Source organism: Leptomonas pyrrhocoris (assembly GCF_001293395.1).
Source record: "Leptomonas pyrrhocoris isolate H10 chromosome Unknown, whole genome shotgun sequence".
NCBI lineage: Eukaryota > Euglenozoa > Kinetoplastea > Trypanosomatida > Trypanosomatidae > Leptomonas > Leptomonas pyrrhocoris.
Genome location: NW_015438394.1, coordinates 110,875 through 128,551, shown reverse-complemented (window position 1 = coordinate 128,551; position 17,677 = coordinate 110,875). Strand labels below are relative to the sequence as shown.

Here is a 17,677-nt window from a genome sequence, read left to right as displayed (position 1 = left end):
CAGCGCCTGCCTGTTTGGGGGAAGGGGTATGAATGATAGCTTTCCTTTCTTACTTCGTTCGTTACTGGATCTTGATCTCAAAGAGGCTCTGCTGCTGCGTCATCGTGCTCGGGTGCTCCTTGCCCTCCGCCTTCGCCTTCGCCGCGTTCTCCTCGTTCTTCTTCACCAGATCCGCAGGCACGCTCTTGAACTCCGCCTCCATCAGCTTCGCCACGCAGAAGCCCAGGCGGAAGTTGCCGCTCTGCACGCAGTCCTTCAGCACCCACGTCCACGACTGCACGTCCGGCTTCACCTTGTTGCGGTGCTGCATCTCCTCCATCAGATCCATCATCGCACAGAACTTGCTCTCGTTCTCCACCGGCTTCTCCGACTTGCTCGGCGCTTCGAAGATCTTCTGCAGCGTCGCGTTGTACGTCTCCAGGTCCGGCGGGCAGTTCTTCACGTTCATGCTCACCAGCACCTCGCCGGCCTCGTCGTAGTACTGGCACTTCTTCACCTTCTCGATCCACGGCGCCGTGTTGGTGTCCACCTCGTAGCCGAACAGGTCGTACTTCTTCGCGCCGGCGGAGGCAAAGCGGGCTGCCACGGCGGTGCACACAAGCTGGCTAGAGTAACGGCGCATGATGACAACAACGGAGGGCAAGATAAGAAAAAATATGAGGCGAGTAAGGAACGGAAGAGCCGTGTAGACTGTCAGAGAGAGATAAGAGTTGTGCGCACGTCGAATGAGATTAGAAGAGAGAGCGGGTGAAAGTGGATTTGATCGTCACGTGAAGGGCAATGAACGTAGAGGAGCAATAATAGAAGAAAGAATGAGCGTGGCCGACGGCAGCGGGAGCGAGAGATCAGCAAGCAGGTGCTCAAGTTCAACGTGGACATAACATGTGCGGGCAGAGACCTCTCTCCCCACGCAGAAAATGAGGAAGAAGAGAAAGATGTCTGGGCGTGGGACTGCCCAGTGAAAACTCGCGTCTTCCGCACCCTCAAGGGTGTTTTGACCAGACCGCAAATATTCGTCGCTGCACGGCACACCTGCTTCCTTTCCCAGTCCTGTCTCTCCAAGAAAGGTTTTTTCCAACAGTGTCGGATGCCTGCGCTAACAGTCAGAGAACGACGGGGGGAGACCGAACACGTAGTTTTCTTTTTCACATGCGACCGTGTGATTCATCGTTTTGTTGTTGATTATCCTCTAACGAAAGGAAAAAGAGATACTCTCTGCTGTACGCTTACAGGTAGGTCGTACTATCCACCGCAAATCATATTGTCACCGGAAGAGCAGGTGAACATAATATTGTGTGTGTGTGTGTGTGTGGGAAGCGCGCGCTACGCAGGAAGACAGAAGGATGCCACGGCAGCACGTCTTCCGAATCCCTCCCGCCACGGCCGGCCGCATCACCACCTCCGCTGGCGGTACAGCGACTACAGCATCGAAGCACCCTCTCCTCCTTTTTACCTACGCTACTATAACAAGAAAGAAGAACCGGTTTTCTTTTTTTAAAGGGCACACAAAACACCGCTGGCCCGCACACTCACGCCACGAACGGAGGGAAGAAAACATCGACTCCTGCCAAAACGGCGACGCCGCAGGGAGCCGCTGAGGCGCCGTTGCAGAAGCGGCTGCTGATCGCATAGGCGTGTGCGAGAGCGTTGGCTACATCATGGTAGTTCCTCACGACGACTTCGTTTCAACTCCTCCCTTTTCAATACACTTCCACTGCGTAAAGGGACAGCAAAGAAAACGCAGGAGTGAAAGTGGCCGCGCAGAGAGACAACGGTGGCTTTTCCCTTTCCTTTCTTACTTCGTTCATTACTGGATCTTGATCTCAAAGAGGCTCTGCTGCTGCGTCATCGTGCTCGGGTGCTCCTTGCCCTCCGCCTTCGCCTTCGCCGCGTTCTCCTCGTTCTTCTTCACCAGATCCGCAGGCACGCTCTTGAACTCCGCCTCCATCAGCTTCGCCACGCAGAAGCCCAGGCGGAAGTTGCCGCTCTGCACGCAGTCCTTCAGCACCCACGTCCACGACTGCACGTCCGGCTTCACCTTGTTGCGGTGCTGCATCTCCTCCATCAGATCCATCATCGCACAGAACTTGCTCTCGTTCTCCACCGGCTTCTCCGACTTGCTCGGCGCTTCGAAGATCTTCTGCAGCGTCGCGTTGTACGTCTCCAGGTCCGGCGGGCAGTTCTTCACGTTCATGCTCACCAGCACCTCGCCGGCCTCGTCGTAGTACTGGCACTTCTTCACCTTCTCGATCCACGGCGCCGTGTTGGTGTCCACCTCGTAGCCGAACAGGTCGTACTTCTTCGCGCCGGCGGAGGCAAAGCGGGCTGCCACGGCGGTGCACACAAGCTGGCTAGAGTAACGGCGCATGATGACAACAACGGAGGGCAAGATAAGAAAAAATATGAGGCGAGAGAATATGTTGTCGAAGTACACTACGAAACGGGAGCGCTGAGAAGCCAGGAGGAAGCCAGGAGTTAGGTTAGAGCTGAAAGGTGCGACAGACGCGTGTGATGGCAGCGCGCGTGCAGAAGAATGATGACGACATGTTAAATACCGATGCATAAAGAAACAAGAGCGGCAATGAAGGGAAGAGGAGACCCGTTAAGAGATGCATCGGAGACAGAAAAGGAAAGAAAATGAAACACAGGCATCGCTACTTGATGACACCGCGGCATGGAGAGAGCCTTTTCTATAATTGCTGAGGAGCAATGAAAAAAAAAATGCAAATAACATCCTAAGTCTGAGAGCCAGCAACGCTCGCACAAACTTCACCGCGAATATATATGCATGTATTCGCTCGCTATCTACTCTCCTTCAACATCAGCTCGATGATACGAGTGGAATGTGGAGCAACCCTGCCATGACAGCTCTCAGCTCTGCAGGGAGCGTCAGATGGCACACCTGTATATACATCTATCTATCTGTATTTTCGGTCATATGGTTCCATCCAGCGTGATAGTTAGCGCTTTACTCTGGTCTGCACGGGCAACAAACGTGAAATCGAAAACAATAATAATAACAAGAACGGTAACAGCGATGTGGGATTCCGCCACGGTGGCCGCCTCGCTGGGGGCGAGTCAAAACTGCTGGGAAATACACGAAGCAAACCTTAGGTTCTTTTGCGCCATTAAGAAAACAACGGAAAAACAGGCAAAGAACAAAATACGCAGCCGGCCCCGGCCGACGCAGCTCACTCGATGTTTCTTTCTTGGGGGTCTCCCTTTATTCCCTTCCCCTTCGTAGCTCTTTCTATGAATCTTGAGCCAAACGTGCATATATATATATATAGGTGTTAAAGTAAAAGGCGCTCTGCGACTCAACGACACGCACAAAACGGTTAAAGCGAAGTGGATAAATGATCCACCGAACACAGAGTCGCTGATGAATCTGCCTCCCCAACGCTGTTCTCAGCGTACCTGTGTGTCTCTGTGTGCGTGTGTGTGCGAATCAACATTTCCATGCCTGGGCAGGTGAACGCGTGAGACCGACATCACTAAAAGGGACAATCACCGGCACTTTGGAGACACCGGTAAAGACATGCGAAAAACCGTCATCGATCATTTCACATTGCTTTCCTGCTCAGACGTTGCTGCCTTAAATGTTAAAGCGGTTGTCGTGGGTTTGGTACACCTTGCCTTCCGCCGCCAGCGTGCGCATCGCCGTGCGGACATCGCCCGGCGTGAAGCTGTACCGCTGCGCCGCCATGGTGAGCTCATCCATCGACATCCCGGCATCACCGTTGCCGTTCTGCTTAATGAAGGACACGAGCAAGTCTGTCAGCAGCACCTTGTTGTCACCGCCGGGGAGCATGTTCTGTACGCCCACCGCAGAGGCCGAGTTCTGCACCGACGCCCCGCCGCCCGGCGTGCGCTTGTTGCCCTGCGTCAGACGGAAGTGGGTAAGGATGGCGTCGAGCATGTGGTAGTTCATCTCATTGCTGTCCGCCATGGCCACCACCGTCCCCGTCACGATCGGCGCCTGCTGCCACACGTTCACCGTGCCCGAGGCCCGCACGTGGGTGTTCAGCGGGATCGGCTCCTGCGCGCAGTCCGCGTCGATCCACTGGCGGACCACCACCATGCCCGTGTTGTCGGTGATGCGGTAGCCGAAGTGCTTCGCCGTGATGGCGCCACCGCCGGCGGCCATGTTCGCGTTCTCGTAGCCGATGACACGACCCACTACGGTCGCCTGCGTCACCTCGCGCCCGTCGACGACCATCACACCACCGCCGACGCTCTGCGCCTCCAAGAGTTGTTTGATGGTGAGGGGACGAATAGGGTGCTGACGGCGCTGCGGCGGCTGACCGCCGTTGTTGGACGCCGCCGCCGCACTAAAGTTACTACCGGCCTGGGAAGCAAGCATTTTTTCTTTTCAAATTGATTCGTGAGAGCCGGAGTTAAAAAAGCAGGTTGCCGTAGATAGAGGGATAGATGAACGAGTGAGTGTGTGTGTGTGTTTGTAGACGACGTGCTTGTATGGAAAGAAAGGCCGGTGCTTTTCACTTCTATGAATTGGAAAAAAAAATGAAGGGAAAACGGTAGAGAGAATAAAGGAGTTGTGGGTGAAGTTTTCCTTGTAGCGTGCGAGAAGACAGCTGCGAGGGGGCGAGACCGCACTATTCTGCTGGACAGCTGTGATGTGTGTGTGAATGTGTGTGTGTTTGTATGGGGACTCGACTGCAGTCGTATTGGTGGCGCGGGGTTGCTTTTTCGGGAAGGCGGTGAAGGAGAGGACTATGCGCACCTCTCAGGCTGACTTTGAAGGGAGCAGGAGAGTTTGATGTGACGGAGGGGGGAAGGGGGAGCGGAGAAGCACCCGTTTAGAAGTGTCTTTTTGCTGTTGATCTGCCCCGCTGCGTTGGTCAGCAGATGCTGAAGGGAGTGCCAGACCTCCCTCCTACGACCTCGTCTGCTTCACGGAGGGAGCCGTGGCGTGTCGCCCAAGCGATCACCTGATTCTCCACGTTTGGCCAACGACGACAATACCACCTCACAAGTTAGCGAGCACTGAAAAATACAGGCACCAATCGGAGCAAAGGCGGTCGCTACATTGAGAAACCACACAAGATGAAGTCCGACACGCCGGTCCACCGCACACCACCGCCTCGACCAGTAATTTTCCTTTCATCCATGTGTTCAACGGTTGGCTGAAGTATCTAAGGGGCAAACAACATAAAAGAAAGGGTATCGCCAGGAAAGGATTGGCGTACGCATCATGCGCGTCCGCGCAGAGCAACCAAATACATAACTGTCAAAAATTCCAGCAGGCAGCGTGAGTACGGAGGAATAGATTCCAACAACAGAAAGAAGAGGCCGTCGGACGCAAGTTGAAATGCACCTTCATATATATATCTATGTCCCGTTCACCGTACGCGCCATTCTCGTTCCTCGGCGCTCATGGAAGACGAGCGACATCAACAAAGAAACCAAAACCAACACAGAACTCCTCTGTCGCCCTCTTGAGAAGGGCACACACACTACAACTATACATGTGGAAATATTACATCGGCTCCGCGTCAGCACCCGCATACTACACGCGAATTCTCCTGCTTCGAGGGAAGCATTTCGAGAAGGAAAAGAAAAAAGGTGGAGGTAGAGAAAACCTTTTCCTTCTCTCCTTATTTTAAACCAAACATCAACACCGCCGAAACCTCTAGATGGCAGGACAGCGATAAAGGTAGGGCAGCCCTTGTGTGCGTTCCTTTGACTGCTGCAACTCACGCAGGATGCGTGGCTGACTCGGCATACCGTCCGCTGTCGCGTCCGCCGGCAGCGCGTCTGCGCTCACGTGCACCACCACCGGTTCCGGCACGGCCACCGGCTCCTTCGCGGACGCACCGGCAGCAGGAGGCGGTGGTGATGAGGCGCTGGTTTTGATAGCAGAGCGCGTGCCCCCCGCCTGCACGAGTGCGGCTTCCGTCACATCGACGTAGCCTTCCAGAGCGCAGCGCTGCAGCACCCGAGCCAGGCTCTGCTTCGTGTGGATCTTCTGCAGCGACGGCGAGGCGGCGAAGAGGCGCTCCGCCAGTGCCACGGCGTCGCGGCTGATCGCCTTCTTCAGGAGGCGGCCACGGCCGGTACTGCTGTCCCAGTTGTGTGTGTGCGCTGCCTGCGAGCCCGGAAGAGCAGCGCGAGCCCCCGTGGCAGCGACGCCGGTGGTCGGGCCACGTGGTTGCTGCAGGAGCACCTGCGCCTCCGAGGGCGTCACGGTCGAGTCCACGTCGTCCTCGTCGCCTGCCTCGGCGTTGCTGCGGCGGATGTCCTCCACCGACCAGTCATTCGCCTTCGCAATCTGCTCCACGCGGTCCCGCATCACTCCCAGCGCCTCCGCCACCTCAAAGTCGGAGATGAACCTTTCGTAATCCAGGTGCTCGGCGAAGTCGAGGAGGTCGCGGTCGATGGCGAGCTCGTCGTCCATCGCCTCCTCCTCCGTCATGGCCCACTTCGGCTTGCGCGACGCCGGCGCGGGCACCTTGCGGGTCGCCGCGACGTGGCCCTCCATCGCCTTGTGCATGTCGTACGGCACGGCAGCACCGGACTGCGACGACGTCGCTGCTGCGTCCGCCTGCTGCTGCTGCTGCTGCTGCGCGAGCTTCTGCTGCTCGCTCTCGCGGAAACGGGCAGCCCGCCGCGCCGCCTCCACCTCGCACTGCCGCTCTGACTCTTTCATCGACTTCATCTGCTTGGCGAAGCTGCGCAGCCACCGCCGGTGCCGCGACAGCGCCTGACAGGTTTTCTGTTTTTGCTGCTTTTGGTTGTGCACACGACGTGCGATGTGCTCGGCGGTGACCTCGCGGGACTCCCTGGACGGGGCGTACCCAACCGGGTTGCCGGTGGGGTTGGACGGGACGAAGGGGACGGCCGATCCGTTTGCGCCGCCGCCCTCACCGCCGCTGACGGAGCCGAGGTTGGACGGCCGCTCGCACAGGAGAATGCCCTTGTAGTTTTCTACGGAGAATTTGGTGGTGTAACCCGACTGGGCGTACATCGCCGGAGGCTGGCTGACTATGACATCCTTGTAGCTCTCCATGGCGCCAACTACGAGGCGGTTACCTATTCAGTTTCTAGAAATACAGTTGCGCTGAAATTATCCGTGACTTCCTCCGTACGTGGCTAAAGCTTCACAGAAGTTGTGTTAACCCAATGGAAGAGAACAGAAGACGGCACACTGCCCCAAGACGAGTTAGGGGAGCAGCAGCAGCAGTTGAGCAGAGAAGAGAAAAGAAAATTCGAAGGAAAGAACGGAGATGCGTAAGAGGCGTTGTCCGCAAAAACACGGGGCACTCAGCCAAGCTCTTCAAGACTTGAGCAAGCAGAGACGTGCGTAAAGCTCAATAAGAAAAAAAAAGAAGAAGAGGCGGCGTAGTTCGGTTCACGCGCGAAAAGCACCGCAAGAAGAGAAAAGAGAGCAAAGCCGCCCGTTTCGCCTTGGAAACACCTGGACGGTCACACGCGCTACACATAATATACATGTGTATACACATTGATACATTTGTTTGCTTTACAAGTCAACGGAGAGTGACGTGCTACTTCACATGTGCTACATAGAAAAAAGAGAAAGGAAAAGAGACGCGGCTGAGACGCGAGAAGACAAACAAAAAGCGTCGTAGTTACATCCGTGTTGAAAGGAGCCACCTATGTATGTCTTTGCTGTGTGCCGCCTTTCCCGCCTGTTGCCCAACAGAACGGCCTTTTTTTGCGGAGACGCAAGCAAGTGAATAGAAACATGTGCACGCTGCCGTGCACTCTTTGTGTTCTAGAAGTGCGCCGCCAGCAGCAGCTGGGCCCAGCGTGATGACAGAAGCAGCGGCAGGCTCACCTGGTCCGTGTTCTCCACCTGCAAAAGCAGCTGCACATCCGTGATCAGGTCGGCCGTCCCCTTCATCGCAGCCGCAGCCGCACCCCGCGGCGTCGACTCCCCCGCCTGCACGTGGACCGGCGGCATAAGAAGCTCCCCGAGCAGGGCATACTCGTCCCGTGTCAGCGCCATGTCCCCCTCAATGTCCATCGCTACACTGGCGTTGTCGTCGTGGTCCGCCGTGCCCCACTCATCTTGGCCCGCCCGCACGCCGCGCAGCGCCGCCAGGCAGTGGAAGGCGCGCCGCACCCGTTCCTCGCGCGGATTGGCGTCGCCGGCATCTCCGACCAACAACAGACGCATCAACGACAGAAGGGACGGGGCGAGGGGAGGGGGTGTCCCTGCTGCCGCCGCCACATCGCTACTCGCTGAAACCGCGTAATCGCTGCCACCTCTCTGCCGCAGCAGAATACGCCACAGCGCCCAGCACAGTGCCGTGTCGTGTCGCACGTCCTCGTCGAGAGGGTGCTGGACATCGCTATGCGGTTTGCCTGGCCACCACCACCACTGCGTCTGCATCCATCCATCGCCTACCTGCGGTGATGTCGGCAGCGCACTCCGCATAAAAACCATCGAGGGTGACGGCTCCGTGCCGAACGCGGGGACCTGCCCGAGTACATCGGCAGGAAGGGAGAAAATGACCTGCCGCAGCCCACACGTGCTCGGTGGAGGGATGACGTGACGCGTCGCACAACGCGTAAAGGTCGAGAGCGGCGCTGTGTCGTGGTGGACAGCGATGGCCTTGGGTGATGGCGCCTCGCTGGCTGCGCACACGCAGCCACCCTCGCAGAAGCAGCACCGATGGAGGGCGACGTCGACGAGCCACTGCTGGAGATGAAGGAAGGCGGCTTTGAGCGGTGTGCTCGGGCAGGTGGACGCACCAGTTTTGCCGTCACCGGTGGCGAGCGCGCACAAACATCGCACGTGTTCCGCCGTCAGAAAGGGTGGAGGCGGCGCCGCAACGTAGGACGCCCTGCCGGGGCAGTCGAAGACGAGGTAGGCGTCCAGCGCCGTGTCAGGCAGCGACGAGAGCGTCTGCGCGAAGCAGCGCGAGTGACGCCGCTGATGCGCTTCATCTGCCGCGGAGGGCGATGCCAGGGGGACGGTGTACTGCACCTGCTCCGCCAGCGCCGCGGTGAAGTCGGGCAGAAAGCGCCAAACGCGAGGAAGCTGATTTTGCAGAAGGCCGCGCTGGAAGGACGTCGCCGTCACGAGACCCGACGCGTCCGGTGGCGGCATCGTGGCGAGGAAGACCTCCAACTCCCCACACTGCCAACGACTCGGCTGTACGTGCGGCGAGGGGTCGCTGTGCAGGACAGCCGCGGCTGCAACGGCCGCCTCCTCAGAGCTTGTGACGGCCTGCGGACCGTCCGCGAGTTGATCGATGCTCTGTGGGCGGCGGCACCGCTGCTGCCGCTGCTGTATCGTGTTGCCACACTGTGCGGCCAGGGCATCGTGGTACAGCAGCTCCACCCACGCATCGGCACCGTCGTGCAGCGACTGCGTCTTCTGCTGCAGCTCCTGCAAGACCAGCGTCAGCCGCGTGGAAGGGCCTCGCGCAGTCGCTGCATGCTCCAACATCACCTCTGCGATGGCAGATAGGTTCTCCATCGGGATGCTCTGTGCGGCAGCCTTCATAGCGGAGGTGGCGGTGTCCTGTGGGCAGTCGCCGTTCTGCGCGTCTGCTGCGGGGGCGGCGGCCTGCTCGCACGCACGCTCTTCAAAGTACTGCGACATGACGTCCATCAACGCCGCCTTCAACCCGGCCCCGTACACCTGCGATAGCTGCCGGTCGAACCGGTCACACGCGTCCTCACGTGCTTGCGGTGTGGCGGACGCTTCCGGAACGTGCAGGAGCGCCACGAGCGCACGCGCCGCCTCCTCCGGCAAACGTGGAACCGACTGCAGCAGCCGTTCCTCGACGCCGCCGTCGCCGAGGGCGGAGGGGGAGAGCGGGCTGCCGCGCACACCTACTTTGGCGTGCATCTGGCGGTCCAGGACAGCGCAGAAGAGGCGCAACGTTGCGGCGAGCTGCGCGACTCCGGCGTCGAGGGAGAGTCGCAGCAGCAGTGCGAGGCAGTCCTGAATGTGTGCAGCGGCGTGCGACGTGTGCTGCGCGATGGCGTCCTTGGCCCGCGCGTAGCTGCGATCGATGTTCGTGAAGCGGGCCGTGCTGTTCAGCATACTCACCGTCGCCATTAACCGCCGTCCCTCGTCCTCCGTGCCGCTGCCACTGTTCACGTCGTCGTCGTCATCGCGAAAAACGTCAAAGGCAATCAGAGAAAACAAATCCTCTGCGTACTGCAGCACCGCCCCCCACGACTCTGCCTCCGCCTTCAGCGCGGCGGTCGTCGCCCCCGCCACCACGCAGTTCCCCTGCTTCGCTCTCGCACGGTCAGGGCGAAGGACGCTCGAGGGCTCGGGCAGGACGCTGCCGTAGACATCGTGCACCTGACGAAGACGTACGCACGCCATGTCTGACAGGCGGTAGTCGCCAAGACGGAACGGCTCCTGCAGCTGGTGTGAGACGAGCACGTCGCTCGACAGCACGCGACCACCGGCTGGGCGGCAGAGCAGATGCAACTGCGTGAGGATCCGGTCGACGGTGGCGACACGGGCGGCGAGGCTGCGGCAATCGCCCACGCTGTCGGCTGCCCCCGCAGCAGCAGCAGCGGCGCAAACAGCGGACACGAGGGAGCCGCCCCACACCGCCCTGCCCAGCGCGTGCGCGTCGGCCGCGGCGTCCATCAGCGTTTCCGTCGGCCCCGCAGCATCACTCACGTCGAGGACGCGGACGAAAAAGAGCGCGCGTGGCAGCGGATGCGCGGAGCCGAGCTTAAACCCGCTCTCCGCCGTCCCGGATGGCCCGACGGGGCTGGTTACGAACGCCACCCCCTCCGTGGCCTTGCTAGACGACGTGTTCAGGCTCGTCAGGTGCGACAGCTGGGATGAGCGATCGGCTTCCTGCGGTGTGCTGCCCTGCGAGGGTTTCTCCCGCCGCTTCCCGGCCGCGCAAAAAGACGCCGGCACCCGACGCGGACTCGCGGCGCCGCTAACGGCGTCTCTGGACCTTTTCACCAGCGCCGCGGACACCGCTTCCGTCCAGGCCTGCCGCTGCTGGTGCTGACGTGCCTCCTGCTGCTCCAGCTCCGCGCGCAGACACGGCACGCTCCACGCGTCCACGGCGCGCGAAAAGCCGTGCGGTAGGGCGGCGGAAGGCGCAAAGGCCAGTGCCGGGGTCCACGACGCGGAGGCCCCCAGCCCACCGCTGACGGTCCGTCGGAGGCTCCCGGAGTAACTCAGATCCACCTCCTTCTCCTCTACCCTCCATGGGTGGTACACTGGGTGCATCAGCTCACGCGCCGCGCTGGTGGCGGCTGTCGCGGCGAGGATGTCCTCCTCCGCGCTGTCGTTCATCCCCCGTGACTGCTGCTGCAACGGCTGCTGTTGTTGCTCAGGTGAGAAGGTGGCGTCTTCGACACGGCGCTGACGTGTGGGCAGGTCGTAGGTCAGAAAAACCGAAAGGACACTCAGCGGTGGCAGGGCAAAGGTGAGCCGCAGCTGCTCCGCCAGCGTGGCCACGGCGTCCTCCTCCGCCTCGACGGCGGCTTTGGGCAGGCGGCTCGCCTTTTGCCGCGACGGGAAGGCCGCTGCTCCTTTGGAGCCCTTGGTCGACGGGCTGCGCTGCTTGCCGGTGTCTGCGGCGGTGGTAGCCACTGTCTGCTGCTCCGCCGCACGTCGGCGCGCCTCCGCTTCGAGCAGCTCCGCCTCCGCCGCGGCGGTGGCACTGCGCAGGCGGTCGGCAAAGTGCTCGGCGAAGGCGGCGGAGTCAGGGAAGCCAACGAGAAAGACTGTCTGCAGCGAGGGCCGCACACTTTCCGTCATGATGTCTTCGCCGTCGATGGTGACGGATGGCACGGACGCGTGCCGCGACGGCGTAGCGGGGGCCCACGTTGGTATTTTGTCGCCGGCGAGCACGCCGAGGTTGTGGCGGTGCACCCGCACCAGCTCCCGCACGGCCGCCTCGGTCAACTGCTGCTCCGCGCTGCGACGCTCGTCGAGCACCACGGCGCTGCCGCGCCTGCCGCCGCGGACCGCGCTGCCACCACCGCCGGCGTTGCTGTTCGCAGCGGCGCTGCTCTGCGGCCCCCCGCCGGTGGCCCCACTGCTCGGGGTGCCGTGCGCTAGCGAGCGCGATCCTCGGTTAGCCGACCCGGAGCGGCGAGTGTCACCGCCGGTGCCCGTCAGCGTCACCGTCCCCATTAGCGTCTTGGGAGTGACATAGGTGACGGAGATGCCGCTCTCCCCGCTGTCGCCGTGCTCGACGCCGATCTCGGTCGCCGTAAACTGGGCGAAGGGGTCGTCGGAGCCGGCGGAGATGCCAAGGAGTGCAGCGGGGTTGGTAGCCTCCGGGTCCTCCCCCGCCGCACCACGATGCGACTCCTCCGCGGAGTCCGCCGCGGCCACGGTGAGGTGGGACGAGTGATGCAACACCCTACTGGTCGACGTTGTGTTTGGCAGGGCGGCGTAGAGGCTGCGCTGCATGCACACCTCAATCGTGTCGGACAGCAGACGGACACCGCTGAGGTCGTCGCCGTAGACGAGACAGCCCGCCGGCGGCATCCGCTGCGCCCACCCAGGAAGCACCTCTTCCCGCTGCAGCTTCGCCGCGGTCGTACCACCGCCGCCCTCCACACTGGAAGTTGGGGAGAAGTGTGCTTCGTCCGCGTCGCGCCGCACCGTCTCCTCAGCCGCTTTGCGCTGGCGCACCAACTCGCTTTGCAGCTTCGCCAAGACAGACGCCACCGCCCTTTGCTGCACCTGCGCGGCTTCCTCGCCGTCGAGTTTGGCGGCGACCTCAACGCAGCGCATCGCTTCGAGTTGCACCGCCTTCTCCGCCGCTGCGGCCTGCGCAGCGGCGAAGGCGGCCTCGGCGGCGGCGTCAGAGCCATCGACGCCCGCGGAGCCCCTTCCGTCCCTCGTCGCCTCCGCAGCTTTTGCCTGCAGCTCGGCCGCCGTGCTCGCCGCTGTGGCGCGCCCAAACACCAGCTCCTCCACCCAGTCCCGCCACTGCGTCACGCCAAGGTCTTGCTGAAGGCGATAGACGGGATGGCCGGCGAGCCCTGTGGCGGGTAGGTGGCGGTGGTCCGACACTTCCATCGCCAACTCCACCACACCCTGCGCCACCTCGACGCACCACGGCGTAATTGCTTTCCGCTTCGCCTCTGCGCGGGCCAGAGCGGTGGACGACCACGTAGCCATCTCCTTGCTGCTGTGGTTCGCGGCAGCGGCGTCCATGGCTGCCTGTCTGAGCGGCGAAGAGATCAGGCTGCTCGACTGCCGTGCTGGCTGCAGCTGTGGCACCTGCGGCGCCAGTTGCGCAGCCCGCAGCATGCGCTCCGCGCGTATCTGCTGTGTGGTGCTCTTCTGGAAGTCTTGCCGCACACCCACCGTCACCTCGGCAATGTCGCTCGCGAGGAGGGCCTTGTCCGTCACTGCTGTCTCCACGGCTGTTTGGATGGCGGCCGTTTTACCCGCGGAAGCCGTGGCAGCGTTGACGGAGTGGTGCTTCTCGACGGCCACGGCCTGCCGCGCCACACGATCAAACTGCGCCTGCTGCTTTTCAGCCTTGGCCGCGCGAATGCGGCGCAGATAGTCGTCGCTGCTCTGCCGCTGCAAAACGGGTGCCGCGGAACCGCCGATGTGCTCCACATCGAGTCCGAGACGACGCAGTTTGTCATCCATGGCATCCAGGTCAGCAGCCGTGTGCGCAGCTGCGCCTTTCGCTGAGGTCGGCATTTTGAGAGAAAAAAAAAGGGAAGAGAAGGAAGAGAATGCCACGACACTGTGTGTGCTTTCTCGTTATCAAATATAAAGCCAAAGGAGGAGGGAGAAGAAGAATGTAAGCTGGCAAGCACTCGTGGTTCACATGCTGGACGCTGTGTACACTCGCGGGCCCACATTGGCTCCGCAGCACTGTCGCTCATTTTATTCGCTGGTATTGCTTCGTTACAATTCACTGTGGCTTTAAGAAGCCGACCGCCTTCCCCCGGAGGACGCGGCCGAGCTTCGGGTCAAATCAGACTCAATGGAAAACACACGGGTTATCACAAGAAAGACACCGGAGGCGCAGGGCTCGTTCAACGAGAGTCACTATCGCGGGCATGTAAGCGCGCGACCGAAGGCGACAACCGGGCCGGCAGCGAAGAGCTCAGCCGGAATGGGTACAGCGGGTCGAGGTACCCAAACAAGGAAAAACACACACCGTCCCGGCATACAAGCGCGGGAGGGACAAGCATACCCTCCCTTCCATCGGAGAGGTGTCCGGTGTGCCAGCAACCAGCCTTCGTGAGGGGCGCTGGAGGGGCTTAAAGAGAAGAAAAGCGAAGAGATGTGATGCCCGGAGAAAACAAAACGGAAAAAAAAACCCAAAGCGGCGCATGCACGGTCGCGGCCTGAACGATATGTTCCAAGCGAAAGCAGGGTGCAGCCAAGGAAATGGGGCACCCGCAGCTCCGCATGCCGGCGGCAAAAAACAGACGGTAAAAACAAGAAAACTCACCGCTGGATAGAAAACAAACAATAGAACGTAATCATTAATAATAGTGAAAATAGCGTCTTGGGATGGATTAATGAACAGAAATAAAGGAGCGGCATGCTCGCCATGGCAGGGGTGCAGGACCCTAAGACGCACGGGAGATGCTCGCGGTACAGCGGAAAACAGGTTGTACAATAGCTTGCTGAAGACAGACACGGTTAATGAAAACGAAGATAGAAAACGCAAAGATAGAATAGAAATGACGGTGAAAACAATGACCAGTAAAGGAAAACACCTGCGCCAGAGGCTGCGGAAAGTACAGGAAAAAGAAAGGCGAAGAACAGAAATACTCGTAAATGAAAAGGAATGAAAACAAAAAGAGAGTTGCAACGAAGGGTTGGGTGGGTGGGCTTTTAAAACTTTGACGGCTGCGGAATGCTTTTGGCGGGAAGGGCGAATGCTTCAGAATCACGATACATACGAGAAGAGATCGTGAGGATCAAAAGAGAAGCAAGAGAAGAAGTAAGAAGAGCAGTCACAAGTGATCTCGAGCACGTGTCGGTGCATTCCCGACAGGATGGCAGAGGTGTTGTTTCGCGTGCTACAATTGGAACACACCGCGAAAGTGCATCCTGAAACAACCAGTGTTGTACAAACGTGCGACATGGACTTGGGCTCTACACATAAAACTTCATCTGCGCATTTCGCGGCACAAAAGCATTAACCAAAACAACGAATCAAGAAAAGAGAACAAACATCACGCCAACCACAACCAAAATATCAGCAAACTAAATAAGTGACACGCTCTTTCTTCAGAGTACGAAACTCAATCAGAACCGCTTGGAAGAGAAGAACAAAAGCCGTGCGCGTTCTGATGTCGAATACGGCGCGGACAACGAGGAATTTACATAAAGATAAAAGAAGAGTGTCAAGTGAAGTGCTGCGCTGCGCAGTGTTGCCGAGAACGGAAAAGGGAAAGCGCCACTGCGCGGTTGAAGTCGTGAAGACTATGTTTGCGGGTGTGCGTCTTGTGACACTATCAAATGTGGCGACCCCGACAGGAGTTTTCTTTTTGCTTTGCTTTCTTGTGTTTTACTGAAAACTCCACTAAATGCGCCTCCTAGAAAATAATAACAATAGTGATATATATGTCTACTTACGCAACGACTCTAACTATTTCAAGAGAGCGCGGAAGAGAACGGAGGACATGGAAGAGGAGCAGAAATGAGGAAGCACGCGCGAAAGACGCGGTCAGACGGCATTCACCAACGAGCTTTTCTGTGCGAAGAATAACGGAGAGCTCATCTTCATGGTGGGCAAGAACGAAAACAAGAACAATAGCAGTAAAAAGGGAAAACAACTTCATATGCCCTCTTCTTTCATGTTTATCGTTTCCTGCGCGGTTGTAGTATGTGTCACACAGATCCTTCACATTTTAATCGTGCATGATTAGACTGTTTTTCCTGTCACCTGGACCAAACCAACTAGAAGGAGAGATCGTTTTTAGGGGTGAAAGGCATTCCAAAAGGATGCACAATACACCAGGATGCTCACGAGACACGGGTTTCCAGCCGGAACAAGTTGCGGAAGAGAAAGAGAACGATCGCAAAACAATAGCAAAATAAACAATATAAAGCCTGTTCAAACAAACGCTGAGAAAGGCTTTAGAATGCATTAGTAAAAAATGTGTTTTCTTTTACATGTAATGAGTTCACACCTGCGCTGCCATCAAAGGCAGCAAAGAAACAGAATCACGGCGCCTCCGTGCTTAAGATGGCCACGGCGGAAGCAGAGAACACACCGCCGTTGCCGTACACAAGAGCACGCTTAGGGGTTGGGGTCACTTGTCGCTCACCTGCCTGGCCACTCAGCTAGGCCACCGCTTCCGCCACGTTGTACATTGCCGGCACTTCCCACGGCGCACCAAAACACATGAGCCCGCCATGAGTGTTGACAGGGAAATGGTTGGGGTCCACATCGCCTCCGTCCTGGAGCGCACGTCGATACACCTGCTCGACCAGCTGGCCGCCCTCGCCCTCCTTGCAAAGGCCACACCCTTCCAGCGCGCGAATGAAGCATATAGGGAGGCAGTCGTAAAGACCAAAGAAGTCGATGTCAGCAGCGGTGAGTCCCCCCGCCGCTTCGTAAGCAAGATTCATCGCTCGGTGACACGAGAACGTCTCGGGCGTGATGTCATCCATGTTGGCAGGCGGGTACAGCGGACCAGACGCCTCGCCAACACTGAGAACGTAGGGCTTGTTCGTCTCGGACGGCGAAGCGGCCATGTGGGCTTTGCAGTAGTCGTCACGTGCAAGAACGAGTGCCACCGCGCCATCCGCACGCCACGCGCACTCTGGCAAATTGGTCACTGGCGCAATCTGGCGAGCCTGTAGAACCTTCTCCAAGGTGTAGCGCTTCTTGCACATGGCATCGGGGTGTCGCGCTGACATGGAGCTCATAATGACAGGGACCATTGCCAGCTGCTCGCGTTTCAAACCGTAGCGCTTCATCTGCCACTGCGCATAAAAGTCGTAGCCATTGGGGATGTGCGGTTCAGCAAGGTGAGGCGAGGGAATGCTATCATTGGACCGTCTTGCAAATTCGTTGCTGGGGAGGCTGTGCACCGCGTCGCTCGCAACGACGACGGCGGTCTGCAGCCGCGGCATGCGATGGAAGAGATCCATGGCGGCACCGATGGCGCTGATCGGACTGGCACCGCCGGTGTCGACCGTTTTGAGCACCATTTTGGGGTTCGCAGCAGTAAGCTGGAATGTGGTGGCGAGGTAATGTGACTGCATGAAGTGGCCAGAAGACATGGACGGTGCCGCGATGAGTGCGCCTACGTCTTTCGCGGCAATATGTGCATCGCTGAAGGCGAGCTGCAGCGCCTCGCGTGCAAGATCCGTGCTATCACGATTCAAGGCACCGATGGCAGTCCTACCCACCCCCAACAAGTTGAATTCGCTGCATATGAACTGCAGGATAAACCGAAAAAAAAAAGAACTCTATTTCTTGACGCACACGCCAACCAATTACCAAACCGCACAAAGATGGCGTGTAAATTGTGAGAAAAAAAGAAAATACCTCTGGCACCCAAGCATTCGAGTATAATAGGTTAATAATTTTGTCGTTGGCAGCTATCCACACCAAAAAGACAACACAGTTTCAGAATTTTCGTTTTGTTGCCAGCCGACAATGCGGTGGACAAATGTAAAGAAAAGAAAAGTGGAGAGCAAAAAAACAATATGGTATAGTAAAGAGGGAGACGCTGAAGACAAAGA

At 58.7% G+C, this 17,677-nt stretch overlaps 6 protein-coding genes across 9 annotated transcripts; all 6 read right to left on the bottom strand.

The window, feature by feature from the left end:
- Positions 1-61: 61 nt before the first annotated feature.
- ABB37_10006 (putative mitochondrial Ribonucleoprotein p18, mitochondrial precursor) lies at positions 62-692 on the bottom strand (the record flags this gene model as incomplete). The annotated part of the gene is made up of 1 exon (XM_015809708.1): positions 62-692. Exon 1 carries the CDS (start codon positions 620-622, stop codon positions 62-64), a length of 561 nt encoding a protein of 186 aa, XP_015651748.1. The 5' UTR covers positions 623-692.
- Positions 693-1,807: 1,115 nt separating this feature from the next.
- ABB37_10005 (putative mitochondrial Ribonucleoprotein p18, mitochondrial precursor) lies at positions 1,808-2,488 on the bottom strand (the record flags this gene model as incomplete). Its single annotated transcript, XM_015809707.1, has 1 exon — positions 1,808-2,488. The coding sequence occupies exon 1, from the start codon at positions 2,366-2,368 to the stop codon at positions 1,808-1,810; it is 561 nt and encodes a 186-aa protein (XP_015651747.1). The 5' UTR covers positions 2,369-2,488.
- Positions 2,489-3,595: 1,107 nt separating this feature from the next.
- On the bottom strand, positions 3,596-4,758 carry ABB37_10004 (putative replication Factor A 28 kDa subunit; the record flags this gene model as incomplete). Of its 4 annotated transcripts, none has more annotated exons than XM_015809703.1 (1): positions 3,596-4,758. In XM_015809703.1, exon 1 carries the CDS (start codon positions 4,361-4,363, stop codon positions 3,596-3,598), a length of 768 nt encoding a protein of 255 aa, XP_015651743.1. In that variant the 5' UTR covers positions 4,364-4,758. The 4 variants fall into 4 exon arrangements, with proteins under 4 accessions (XP_015651743.1, XP_015651744.1, XP_015651745.1 ...); XM_015809704.1 differs by having other exon boundaries at positions 3,596-4,707; XM_015809705.1 differs by having other exon boundaries at positions 3,596-4,679.
- Positions 4,759-5,653: 895 nt separating this feature from the next.
- Positions 5,654-7,030, bottom strand: ABB37_10003 (hypothetical protein; the record flags this gene model as incomplete). Its single annotated transcript, XM_015809702.1, has 1 exon — positions 5,654-7,030. The coding sequence occupies one exon, from the start codon at positions 7,028-7,030 to the stop codon at positions 5,654-5,656; it is 1,377 nt and encodes a 458-aa protein (XP_015651742.1).
- Positions 7,031-7,756: 726 nt separating this feature from the next.
- Positions 7,757-13,714, bottom strand: ABB37_10002 (hypothetical protein; the record flags this gene model as incomplete). Its single annotated transcript, XM_015809701.1, has 1 exon — positions 7,757-13,714. Exon 1 carries the CDS (start codon positions 13,655-13,657, stop codon positions 7,757-7,759), a length of 5,901 nt encoding a protein of 1,966 aa, XP_015651741.1. The 5' UTR covers positions 13,658-13,714.
- A 2,553-nt stretch (positions 13,715-16,267) lies between these two features.
- Positions 16,268-17,535, bottom strand: ABB37_10001 (putative nonspecific lipid-transfer protein putativesterol carrier protein; the record flags this gene model as incomplete). The annotated part of the gene is made up of 1 exon (XM_015809700.1): positions 16,268-17,535. The coding sequence occupies exon 1, from the start codon at positions 17,210-17,212 to the stop codon at positions 16,268-16,270; it is 945 nt and encodes a 314-aa protein (XP_015651740.1). The 5' UTR covers positions 17,213-17,535.
- Between the last annotated feature and the right edge of the window lie 142 nt (positions 17,536-17,677).